Raw genomic sequence first — 12,720 nt, 5'->3', positions numbered from 1 at the left:
TTTTTTCTTTCTTTCTTTCTTTTTTTTTTAAAGATTTTATTTATTTATTTGACAGAGAAATCACAAGTAGGCAGAGAGGCAGGCAGAGGGAGGGGGAGGAAGACTCCCCGCTGAGCAGAGAGCCTGATGCGGGGCTTGATCTCAGGACCCTGAGATCATGACCTGATCCAAAGGCCGAGGCCCAACCCACCCAGGCACCCCTGCTTTTCTTTTTCATTGCCCAAAAGAGTGTTGGGGAAAGATAGAAGGGGTTTCCAAGATGAGATCATCACATTAGCTTTGACTTGGTGTTGCTGTGTACTCAGTGTCTGTGTCCACGGTGTTCATACTGGTTTTTCTTGTTATTTTCAGCGTTCTGCTGGGGCACTAAGCAACTGTGGTCATTTGTTCCCTTTTGAGAGCGATGGTAAGTGTTCCAAAGCCCAGACCCGTCTTCCTGGGCTTCTGTGGCCACGGGAGGGGGACGTAGAGGGCCTACACAGGGGGCATGAGACGTGGAGCTGGGGTGTGGTGCTGACTTCCGCAGCAAAAGCCGGAGGTCACCAGCAGCAGGCCTCTCCCCGCTGGGCTGTAGGTCAGGGCGCAGCCGGGTCTCTCCCTCTGCCAGGCCAGGCCCTCCTGGAGAGGCCCGCCCTCTGGGGCCCTGTGGCCACTGAAGGGAGAATAGGGCGGGATCGGGTACACCTCAGAGGGCGTGTGCATCTCCCATGTGGCCCATGCTGGGCCATCAGTGTGCGTTGGGGCTCAGCCCCCTGCAAGTGCATGCGCCCCCCGACCATCTAAAATCCACCCCATGTGACTGTGTAAGTGAGTGTGTGCAGAGCCTGTTGCCCTCTTCTCTCACTAACCTCGGCTCTGGGCTGCAGGCTGTTGCAAAGCCTGTTAGCTGGGCTCTGACTTGAGTGCCTGTCCTCCCTCGGCCGGCCCTGCTCATCATGGGTGCTGGGTGGCACTCAGAGGCCACCAGCAAGGGCGCTGTGTTATGTGGCTCTCTAGACTACTGAAGTGAAGGTTATTTACCAAATTCTTTTGTGATCTGGTAGAGGTAGGAGTGTGAGCCCAGCACCAGGCCCTTGGCTCCGTGTCCTCAGTGGGAGTCCATCCTGCACATGGGGCCAGTCCTCAACAGGCATTCCCGGGGGTCTGACCTTGCCTCTTTGCTGCCAAGGGTCACTCCAGGGCTTTGGCCCCTGCTTTTCCCTGCAAGGGTCCTGGCCTACTCTCTTGGGCCCCACTGCCTCCATGTCCAGGTCCCTAGCTGGTAGTGACTGTGAGTGGCCGCAGTAGTGGGGGCTGCCGAACTGACTATTGGTCAGGTCAGTGGGAGTCAGGGTGTTGTGGTGAACCTTGCCTCCGCATGAGGAGTCCCAGGAGACCACTCACCTGACTCTGCCCCCAGTGGGGCTCAGGGAGATGCAAAGCTTGCGACTGCTGCCCTGGTGGGTGCATCTGGGCTCTGGGCCCTCAGGGTGTGTGAAGGAGAGTCTGAAGAAGGGCTGGGGTGGGTGGGCTCCTCCTGGGGCATTGGGGGCGGGTGGGCGGAGGGAGCCCCTGTGCTCGCATGGTGGGTGCTCACTTGTGGGTCTGCCAGGTGTGGAGCGCAGACCGTGGACACTCGTGTCTTGTGGGAGGCTGGTAGCTGTGGGACGTGAGCATGTGGAGGCTAGGCGTGGGGGTCTCTGGCGCCGTGCGTGGTCCCTGCTGCTGTGTGCTGTGGCCATGCCTTGAGGTCCTGGAAGCTGAGAGCTGCCTCCCGGAGAGGAGGGGAGGGGCCCGAGCTGCCAGGAAGCAGTGGCCTGGTGGATCTTGCAGGTGAGGTTGCACACAGGAGGAAGATGTTGCTGCAGAAAGGGAAGGTGACACGGGGCAAGTCTTTCCATGAAATGAAAGGACAAAAGCGTGCTCTAGTCATTTTCAGGGAATGACTAGCTGGCCTCATTGACAGGTGTCTTCCTTGGAAAAGTGAGGCCGGCTCCTGGGCTGAGCTGCCTGGGGAATGCAGGTGGGTCTGGGCCCAAGATGCCATGTCCCCTGGCGTCCACATGGCATGAGGCTTCATGTCTCGCCACGTCCCGAACTGGGCTGGGGCCTCAAGGCCTGGCATAGACCGTGCCTGGTCCCCTGCTCACCCATCTCTTCTCTTTTGTGTTTCCTCAGAAGACAGGTGCCCCTGGAAGGTCTTAGGTGGCAGACAGCCCGTCGGGAGTCAGACGGTCACGGGCACACGGGGCCCCGATGCAGGCCTGGGAGCCGTGAGCACCACAGACCTCAGGGAGAGCACAGGGCCCCCTTTGGCCCCACCAACCAAGCGCCACTGCCGCTCGCTGTCAGAGCCAGATGGGCTGGCCCGCTGCCGCTCCCCCTGGCGCCCTGGAGGCTCCAAGGTCTGGACGCCGGTGTCCAAGAGGCGGTGCCACAGCGGCGGGAGCGCCACCCCGCAGGAAAGCCTGGGGCCTGGCCCCACCTTGCCCCCCGCACCCCAGCTGCCCTGGGCCAGCAGCGGCCACACAAACGGCTGTGAGAGCGGCCCGTGCCCCCCCTGGTGGCGCCGCCTGTCCCTGTCCCAGGAGCACCTGGCGGGACTGGGCACAGCCCTGGCGTCCACCAGCAGCAGCCGCTCTTCCACACCCGAGCTGGGTCGGCAGCTGGGCCTGCTCCGGTGTCGCTCACAGCCATGTGTGCTTGTCGGGAGGAGATGGCGGCGCCGGCGAGAGGAGCGCACTCGCTGGCCGCGCCCGTCCTTGGACTTTCTGAAAATGACCCGGGTGAGGCTCATCTTGTTTCCTGTGTGCTTGGCCGGTGGCACTGGTCCTGTAGTCTCCACCCCTCTGCGGGAGCCCAGCGGCCTGGGGACGCGCTCTGGGCCTGGTAGGGCCTGAGGCTGCTGTGTCCCCTGCATCAGCTCCTGTGGCCATGCCGTCTACCTGCCTGTGCTCAACCTGTGTGCATGTGTGTGCTTGTGTGTGCGTCTGTGCATGTGTGTGTACGTGTGTGTGTGCTTGTGCGTGTAGCTGTGTCAGGATCCTGGCCTCACCCTGTGTGCATGTGTGTGCTTGTGCGTGCGTGTGTGCATGTGTGTGTACGTGTGTGTGTGCTTGTGTGTGTGCTTGTGCGTGTAGCTGTGTCAGGATCCTGGCCTCACGTGTCCCCATGGCTCTCGGGGCCCCTGCCCTCCCTGGAGCGGGATGGCCATGACCACCTTTCGGTGTGGGGAGCCGCGGAGCAGAGCGGTGAGCTGGGGGGCAGGACGGGGCAGACCTAAGTGGGGTTCAGCAGGCAGGGGGGCAGGGCGGCTAGAAGCAGGAGGGCAGGGTACAGCATCAGGTGGGGAGCTAAATCCAGCAGCCCCAAGGAAACAAAGCCCAGGAGATGTGAAGCCTGCTTGTCTGTCCTTTTTAGAGAGCAAGCAAGATAGCATGAGCACATGAGGGGTATGAGGGCGGGTGTGGGGGGCACAGAGGGAAAAGAAGAGAGATTCTCCAGCAGATGCCCCTGCTGAGCTCAGAGCCTGACTCAGGGCTCAATCTCACACCCTGAGATCCTGACTTGATCCAAAACTGAGAGTCAGACGCTCAACCAATGAGCCCCAGTTGCCCTGCTTGTCTTTCTAAAATATTTTTTGTCATTTTTGGTAGATTGCTGGGTGTCCCCTGCCCCCCGCATCCTCGAGGGCCCCTGTGTTGGCCCCTGGTTTGGAGAGCCCCTCTGCCCGAGTCCCCAGCCTCACCATCCTGTTGCCTTGCTTTACCTGTGTAGCAGCCCTCAAGGAGTCCATACGGCTTCATGCTCAGCGGGGCGGCTCTGTTCTGTCCCCCATTTGCTCTCGCTCCGCGGGGCTGTGTCTCCCGCCGGCTCAACGCGCCAGATGAGCCACTTCCCAGCCATCACATGCTGTTTGCTGGGGGCTCACTGGGACGCCATCTGGGCCTGGGGTGTGTGTGGAGGTGAGCGGACCCGCATATGCCATGTCTCTGGGGCAGTCTGCTGGGGCTTCCTGAATTGATGTGTTTCTGGGAAGTGGCATTGCATTTAAGGTGTCCATTTGGGGCACAAAGTTGCTCATTGTATCTTTTAGGGCTTTTAAAATGTTTGGTGCATTGGTAGCTTTTTTATTTCTGATGTTTTGAATAATTAAACGTAAACAGATAGAGGCGTCGTGAGCTGTTGTGGTAGCTGATGGACATGTCCCATGGTGACCTGGGGGATGGAGGCCAGCTCTGAGCCCAGCCCTCGGTCCTCCTGCAGCCCCATCCCTCCCCAGCTCCTGGCCGCCCCTGGTTATGGTCTCTCAGTGTGCTGTTCATGGTCAGGGCACGCTGTCAGCCCGTGTTTCCACTTACACTGCCTCTGTGCCAGGCATGCAGCCTCCCGCCCATAGGTCTCTGGTCTGCAGATGCTGACAGGGGTCTGACAGTTGGTGCCCCTCTGACACTGGCTGCCATCAGTGCAGACCTTGCAGGCTGAGGGCTCAGCCTCACAAGACCACCCCTCCTTCAGATGCCTCCTGTACCTCCCACCCACTGTCTACAAATCAGGGTTCCCACGACCTCCTGCTCAAGCTCGCAGAACTGCGGGAAGCACCCGAACTAACTCATGACCCATTTATCATGAAGGACACAGCTCAAGATCATCCAGACCAAAGAGACTCACCCTCAAAGAGGTGAGGGTCAGGAGGTGCAGAGCTCCCACCCGCCCAGTCCCCATACGTGCTCCCCAACCTGGGAGCCCTCCCGTTTCCCCCCATCCCCTGTGCGGGGGTGTTTTATGGAGGCTCCACTGCCCAGATGCGACTTTTGAGATCGCTGGCCTCTGAGATGGACCACCTCTCTATCCCCTCTCTGTCCCTGGGGGTGGGGGTGGGGGACTTGAAGTCCAACCCACTAAGCCTCCCGTGGTCATTCTGTCCACTGCCCCATCCCAAAGCTGGCTAGGAGTCCCCAGGGGTTATGTTAGTGTAAACCCAGTGTAGTTGAATGGGGCTCGTTACGAATCACAAAAGACACCGCTCACCCCATCACTCAGGAAGTTCTAAGGGTTTAGGTGGTAGGAACCAGGAATGGCCAAAGGCTAAACCCATACCTCTTGCTGTGTCAGCAGGAATCTGGGAAGGTCAGTTGTCTTAACCGGACAAAGAGGTGGAAGCAGCAGCTGAGCTGTTAAGGGCTAAGTGGCCAGGTTTGGTGATGTTTTGGACGAGACCTATGGGTTTCTCTCGGGTGCAGTGTTCACCTAGATGTCTCTTACAAGTGGGATGGACACTCATTTGTGGTCAACATATAACAGAAGGGAGCAGAAAACTTAAAAACACTTTTGGAAGTGTGAATGTGACCCTTGAGCACTGGAGGACAGGAAGTGTGTAGGTGGCTGGGGGTGGGCTACTGGGGGCTTGCGTGAAGGTGGGTAGGGGGCCGCCAGGTTCTGGGGGTGGCTGGGGTTATGTGTGGGAGCAGGTGGGGGCCGCCAGGCTCTGGGGGTGCAAGTGCAGGGCAGGCAGGGGCTGCTGGGGTCTGGGGGCACAGATGGGTGGACAGGGGCCGCCAGGCTCTGTGAGGTGCATGTGGGGCGGACAGGGGCTGCTGGGTTGTGGGGGGCGTGCATGGGAGGTGGGCATAGGCCGCCGGCCTCTAGCTGCTGCTGGGGGTGCAGAGGCCCCAAGCGTTGCCGGGGGCTGCATGTGTGCCCTGACATCTTGTGCACCCTGATGTGCTTTGCTGCTGGGGGCAGGGGTCCCCTCTAAGAAGCATGTTGCCAGTTGTGGGAAGTGGGCACTTCCTGTCAGGTTCGTGGCTGGAGACCCTGAATGTTCCCTTCTCTTGAGGTTTTGCAGGTACACAAGGCTTCTCAGAACCGGCCTGGGCAAAGCGCCATGGGGGAAACTGAGGCAGGACATGGCAGGGTTTGGATGGCTGTCCCCGGGGCCCGCCTTCGGACACGTCTGTTGTCCACATGAAGGTGCGGCTATGAGCAGGGACGGGAGCTTCTCGGTGGCTCTCACATCCTTCCTGTGTGTGTGTGCCATGGTCTGATGCTCCTGACATCAGCAGGCCACTTTTGTGCGCTTGAAGCCGGGGGGCGGAAGGGTTGGGGGCGGGTAAGAACGTGGGACCTTTGACTGCAGGCCGACACTGAGCAGCCCACTGCACTGCCCCCTACAGTGGCCACATGGCAGGATCACCCAGCAGCCCCTGAGGCTTGGCTCTGGGCCACCCTCCTCTGGGCCCAGCAGGGCCTGAGGCTTGGCTTTGGTCAGCGAGGAGGGGACACTGGCTAATCCTTGTTCTGGATAAGCGACCGTTTCCACAGGAAAACATAAAGAGTTTTTAATTTTTACCGGCAAAGTTAGGTTTCAAAGTTGAAATTAAAACATCATTATAGAAAATGTGCAGATAGTCATGATTCCAACCGAGTATAGGAACAGGTGCTGTTTTTTTTTTGTTTGTTTTTGTTTTTGTTTTTATGAAATTGTGTGTTTTCAGGGTTTTCAGAAGCCTTTTTGATGTGTAGGACATTCTGAGCCATCTATGGCGTGATTGCAGAACTGCTCCAGCCTGTAATTCGGACGTGTGGCTCCCTGCCTCTGGGTCAGCGTGGCCTCCATGGCAGACTCAGCCCCCGAGGAGGGCAGGTGTAGTCAGGGTGGGGCAGATGGAAGAATGCACACACTTCTGCTGCCTGGAGCCATGTGCCAGTCTGTGGCACGTGGCATGTGTGGCACGTGCCGTAGCTTATTGGTCACCTGTGGCTTTCTGTTACTTTGTCATCTATGATGTTGGTTCCTGTCTTTATTTTTGTTATACCTAGTACTTTAGGGGTTTTGGCAGGGACTCTAGCTGTGACTTCGTGAGGGTCCCCTCATGAGGACAAGGGAACCAACTCGTGGCCTAAGTGGACAGCTGGGTGGTGACTCATGGCATCTCGTCTTAAAGTCCCTGGATAGGTTGTTGAACGAGACAGCTGTGAAAGAGAAAACAGCTGGCAAGCAGTGGGTGGCCTGGGTTTGAACACGCGGGGGTGTTCACGAACTTTCCATGCCCGCCTAGACAAGGGTGGGCAGAGACCAGAGCCCCTGCAGGGCGGAGGAGGGACACCCCATCCTCCGGATCAGGCAGTGTAGGGGTGGCTGGTGGGGGGCTGCCCAGGGACACGTGGGTGAGTGGGTCCTGCAGGCGGAGTGACCCCTGGTTCTTCAGGCTGTTGTGGTTACTGGAGACCTGGAACTTATTGAACAGACCGTGGCATCCACGGCCCAAGAGTCAGGGACTCAGTTGCCATCCTGTGGCTGGGGTCACATCTTGTCTGCTCCAGCAGGCTTACTGCGGCACTCCCTGGGGGCTCGCAGCAGAAGGGGCGCTGGAGAATGTGCGGGTCTGCAACTGTCACCACTCTCCACGAGGCACAGCCAGCGAGGTGTGTCGGCGCATGTGAGTGCACGGGGGCAGGGGGTCCTTCCTCTGCCACCCACTGGCATTTGGGGTGGGCAGGCCGGGCTGTGTCGGGACGCCTGCAGTGTGGGGCTTGTCTTCCATCTGCTTAGGGGCTGTTCCTGCCCCATGTGCGAGTCTCAGTTTGAAAACTTGATCCTTTCATTTACGCATTAGTATCGGGGTGTCACATCTGCTGTCCTTTAACTTTTCTCCTTTCCTTGCTCCGTTAGCAGGTTATTTTGTTAATTACAGTTAGGTGGGAGGCGAGGCTATGAGCACTGCACCGCTCTATGGGCAGAGGGATGTTGTTACCCTTGTGGTGACAGCAGGCCCAGGGTCACACTCTGGTCCCGACTTTACAGTCAGTGCTGGGGTCAGAGGTGGGCGCCGGGGTTAGGTGTCAGGTGTGGGTACTGGAGTTAGGTGTGGGTGCCGGGGTCAGGTGTGGGCGCCAGGGTCATGTGTCAGGTGTGGGCTGTGGGCTCAAGGGTCAGATGTCAATGGTGGGGTCAGGTGTGGGCACCAGGGTCCAAAGCAGACGCTAGGGTCAGGCATGGGTGCCAGGTCAGGCACAGTGTGGGACACACAGGCCCAATGGCTGGGGCACTGGGAGTGTGCAGCTCCTGGGCATGAGGTGGGGGGAAGGTTGTGGGAGTGGGTGCCCATCAGGCCACTGCAGGCTTCTCCTGTGGGCTCAGCACAGATCTTTGAGTGGTGACGGGAACATCCCCAGAGGCCCCAGGCAGCCCAGTTCGTGCTCTGTTGGTGGTGTGGGTGGGAGGTGTCCAGGTGTGTGTGTCGTCCAGCTCTGCACTGGCCCTCTCCACACATGTGGACACCTTTCCTTGCTGTGGTGTTATTTGGGGAAGCAGCTTCTTGGGTGGAGCCTGCCAGTGGGGGAGGTTTGGGAGACTGAGTGAATCCAAAAGTATTTCTGTCCTACTCTCCGTGGAGCAGTTCCTTTGGGCTCAGGGGGCACTGCTGGCTGCCTTCTGGGCCAGTGCTGCTGTGAGGCAGGTGGTGCGGCTTGGACTTCCTCTCTGCCCTTCGCACTCTGGGGCTTCTGGGTGACAGACCTGGTGTGTCTGTTTTATGGACGGTGCCATGTGTGGGGCTGCATCAGTTAGTTTCCTGGATTGTGGGGTGGAGGATTGGGTCGGCGTGCACATTCACCGGCCCTCCCTGCCTTGGTGCCTGCAGCCTCCAGGACCCCAGCTGTCCAGACGTCGGGGCTCCTGCAGGCCATGGGTTCCCTGCTTGTCCCGCTTCAGGGCTAGAGCCCTGTCTCCGGGGATGCTGGCAGTGGACTTGGGTTTGGGGCTGTTTCTCACCCTTGTACTGCCTGCTCCTCCATACTGTCCTCTCTGGTTTCCAGCCTCACTTGTCTTCCCTGTTAGAGGCCATGGATGTTCTGTGACACTTCATGTCAGTTGGGTTTTGGACCACAGTCTCTGTCTTGTGGGTGTGGCCCTCTGGCCTGAGGTTTTGGGGGTGACCTGAGTCTCCCACATGCTGGGAGCGCCCATGTCCCCATCTCTCTGAGTTTGCTGTGGGGTCAGGTTCCATGGAGAACACATCTGGTCCCCACCAGGGCAGGCTGGGAGCTGAGGGGACCGGGCTCTGTGCTCAGGGTGTAGATGTCCGCCGGGCATCTGTTTGCCCATGTTGTCCCTCCCCCAGGCTGAGACCCACCAGTCCTTGGTGTCCTGGACTGTCCTCACCCCTGTGCTGGCCCGTAAATGGGGGCAGGATTGAGGGATCCCATTGCTTCCCAGCCAGCTTCCTCATTCCAGCCCTCTCATCCAACACACTCAGACACACTCAGCACCCCGCACACACATACACCTGCTGGTGTATACCCCATGTGTGATGTGGACCTTCAAAGCCCTGCAGGCCTCGGTGGCTTGAGCCAGGCCAGCCTCCTCCCTCAGCTGGCCGAGGCCGGCACTCGGGTTTGCCACGTGGGTCCACGTGGGGCGTCTTGTTGCTGGGCGTCTGTATCTCTCTCCACAGCCGGAGCCCTGGTTGGACCAGTGCTCATGGGTGCTGGGCTCCGGGTGCCTGCAGGCAGCTGGGCCCCCCCAACTGGGGCTCTTCTTCAGCCCTGGCCTTCAGGATGGCTGGGGCTCTGTGGGGCTCATGGACAGGGTCTGGTCTGGCTGAGCAGAGGTGCGAGGAGCTCCCACCCGTGGCTGAGGCTGTGCCGTCCAGGAGTGCAGGTCTGCATACTGTGGTTTGGAGATGGCTTGACACCTCAGTGGGTGCCCATGGGGCTGGCTGTTTCCCGGAAAGTCCTTGAAGGGAACTTGGGATGGCTTACGGGCGCCTCTCTGTTCCTCTTCAGAGTCTCACTGCTTAGCGGGTGCTGGGACGTTGGCTTGGGGTGGTGGAGGCACTGGGCGCCGGCTCGTACCCCCAGGAGGTCAGGGCCTGGCTCTGGGGCTGCAGCATCCCTGCAGATGGCACACAAACTGGGGGACCCTTTCAAATAGAGAATCCCTCATTTATTATTAAAGTCTTGACCTTTGACTTTGGAAAAAACATAGTTTATGTTCATCTGCTTCCGTGGGTGACCTGAAACTAGAGTGACGATAGCAGTGGCGGGACTGTCCAGGCAGAGGGTCACATGTGGCCCCAGCCACCCCGAGGGGGCCTTATAGCCTGGCTTCCCGTCGTCCCCAGTTAAGTTATGTGGGGGTACACCCCGGGCACGCGGCTGATGCCGAATATGGGTCATAGCTCTGCGTGTGTGGCTTCATCAGCGGCCGCTACGTCTTCCAGGCAGCCTGAGTGGTCATGCACAGAGCCTGCCGCTTTCCAGCTGCCACCTGTGGGTGGGCTCCCAGCGCAGCAACAGAGGACCTCTCTGCAGCGGTCCTCCCGCCAATGTCCAGCCACTGCTGGCTCGTGTGTGTGCCATGGGGTTGGGGGCCAGGCAAGGGCCCAGCCAGGCTGCAGAGACAGGCTGTGTCCTCAAGGAGTGACCCTCATGGTCACATCCACCTCAATTTGAATAAAGAAGTTATTTCATGAGCCCTTGTTCTGTGAGCAGAGTGTATGAACAGTTGCATCTTTAAGGATTGAATCGTTAGAATTTTACTTTTCTGTGGCTTAAATATTATAGAACAACAAGGAAAGTCTGACTGTTTCCTAGAGCCAAATAGTTTCCTTTTTTTTCTTAAAGATTTTATTTATTTATTTGACAGACAGAGAGGCAGGCAGAGGGGGAGAGAGGAGGATGCAGGCTCGCCGCTGAGCAGAGAGCCCAATGCGGGGCTTGATCTCAGGACCCTGAGATCATGACCTGAGCTGAAGGCAGAGGCTTTAATCCACTGGGCCACCCAGGAACCCCCAAATAGTTTCCTTAAAAGTGCTGATTTCAAAGAGGATTTCTACTCTCCTAAGGGGCAAGTGTTTATTTACTTGAATTCATGGTGGGACTGTTTCTAGGAAATTTTCTAGCCAAGGAAATGGTCTGTTAGGAGGCAGGTCCCGGCTCTGGAAGGTTTGGGACTTGGCTGCGTGGCATTGTTTCGGCTTATGCTCTGGGCTCCCAGAAGTAGGTGCCAGGGCCCCGGTGAGAGTGCGGGAACAGCTGTGTCCCCAGGACCCACCCCCCTCTGTGTCCTGCAGGTGACCTTCAGGGACCCTGAACCACGTGCTGACCCCTGTGTGGGGGCGGCCCAGAGGGGAGCCTGACTCCAGAGTCGCTGAGGTTACAGCTGGGCAGATGGGAGGCTTCTCCAGCCTAGGGGTTGGCACACGGTAGACCCCATACAGGTTCTGCAGGGCTGGGAGTTCGGGGCGAGGCCAGGGAGTGGTGGTGGTGTTGGGGAGACGGGGGCCTGACTGGACCAAGGGGGCTGCTGTTGTGTGTGGTCTGGAGGTGGGCCGTGGCTAGGTGTGAAGGGGAGGAGGCCAGTACATGCTCCCAGTTCCTGGGTCAGAAACCCTTAGCAGGGCTGGGTGGCCTGCTGGATCTTAGGGCCCTTGTGGAGTAGCTGAGGTGTGTGGGGGGGGTGTGCCACTTGAGTGGCAGGGCTCTATTTGCAGCTGGGGGAGAGTGCTGATGTTGGACAGGATGGCTCTGGGTGCCTCCATCTCTAACAGCATGGGGAAGATTTGGTTGGAGATTCGAGGCAGTGCCGGCCCATCTGGGGAGTGGGTCTCAGTGGTGCAGCTTCCTGGGTCAGCGCTTGAGGCCTGTCACTCTGGGCAGGCTTGAATGTGGTGTGTGGGTGACATGCAGGGAACCCAAGATGCTTTATGTGAATGGGGGGATCTGTTCCTGGGTCACTGGGACACTGCCTCCTGTGTAACCCTGTGGAAATGCTTTTAAGCCTGTATCTTTTCTGTTGCAGACTTTAAAAAATTCAAAAAGCCTTTGCTCCCTTGATTATGAAGATGAAGAGGAGGATGACAGCCAGGGGAAGCTGGCCCCGTATGACCCACATGGCCTCATGGGTGTCGTCACGCCTGGCTCCAGCCCATGGAGCGTGCACCCCAGCCCCCACTGCACTGGCCCTGGCCCTTGGGCCTCTTGGGAGCCCGTGGCCGCTGAGGGTGAGGGCGGCAGCGGCGGGGACCCCAGTGATGGGGATAGCGCGGGGGAGGAGGGCGCCTTTCCTCCTGGCCGCGGTGAGCTGGACCTGGGGCAGATTGAGAGCAACTGACCCCAGGTGGGCGGGCGGGGGTCTGGGCTGGCAACGGACAGGAGCTGGGCTACGCAGAACTTTGAACAATAGGTTTAATTTTTATCTAGTCTTTCCTAAAGAAGTATTTTGGATTTTTATGGCTATTACAGTTCCGGAGAAAGCTGCTCTATTTTGAATGAGTTTTTGGAAGGGCGTTCTATGAAATCGGAGCTGCGGGCTGATGGTAGAGTGGGCGGGTGTCCCTTTTCTGAAACCCCTGCCATGCAGGGCACGGGGGGCCGTGGGTGCTGCCTGGCCCACCACGGCCAGATTCCTGCCGGCTCTTCAGAGCTTGGACGGTAGTCTGATTTCAATAAAAGGAGTTTGCTTCCCCACGTTTGTTTCTGGCTGAAAGCCGTCGGGCCTCGAGCCTGTGGGTCTCACACAGCACAGGAATTTCATTTAATGAAATGGGGGATTTCTGCCCAAGACACTGACCTCAGGAGGTTTGAGTAGGAGGGTATGGTTTGTGGTAGTGAAAGAAAACACTGATAACCTTTGGAGACATTTTCTTGATTTATTCACGCCAAAGAACATTCACAGCGGCCACCATCCCTGGTGCAGATGTAGATGGAAGGTGCCGGTCTGCAGGACGCTGAGCT

The 12,720-nt window shown here is 58.5% G+C and overlaps 1 protein-coding gene across 6 annotated transcripts in view; it reads left to right on the top strand.

Moving 5' to 3' along the window:
* FAM53A (family with sequence similarity 53 member A) overlaps positions 1-12,453 on the top strand; it is a 24,147-nt gene extending 11,694 nt beyond the window's left edge. For 3 of the 6 annotated variants that reach the window (XM_059379211.1, XM_059379197.1, XM_059379204.1), the window contains exons 3-6: positions 352-406; positions 2,158-2,765; positions 7,306-7,407; positions 11,786-12,453. In XM_059379211.1, coding sequence (XP_059235194.1) covers positions 352-406; positions 2,158-2,765; positions 7,306-7,407; positions 11,786-12,097 — 1,077 coding nt within the window. In that variant the 3' untranslated portion in view covers positions 12,098-12,453. Of the gene's footprint in view, positions 1-351; positions 407-2,157; positions 2,766-7,305; positions 7,422-11,785 lie in introns of all 6 variants that reach the window. The other 3 variants (XM_059379219.1, XM_059379239.1, XM_059379230.1) reach the window with 3 other exon arrangements.
* The last annotated feature ends 267 nt before the right edge of the window (positions 12,454-12,720 follow it).

This window comes from Mustela nigripes, chromosome 1 (assembly GCF_022355385.1).
Source record: "Mustela nigripes isolate SB6536 chromosome 1, MUSNIG.SB6536, whole genome shotgun sequence".
NCBI classification, from domain to species: Eukaryota; Metazoa; Chordata; class Mammalia; order Carnivora; family Mustelidae; genus Mustela; species Mustela nigripes.
The sequence above is the reverse complement of the archived record's forward strand: the minus strand, read 5'-3'. Positions and strand labels throughout refer to the sequence as shown.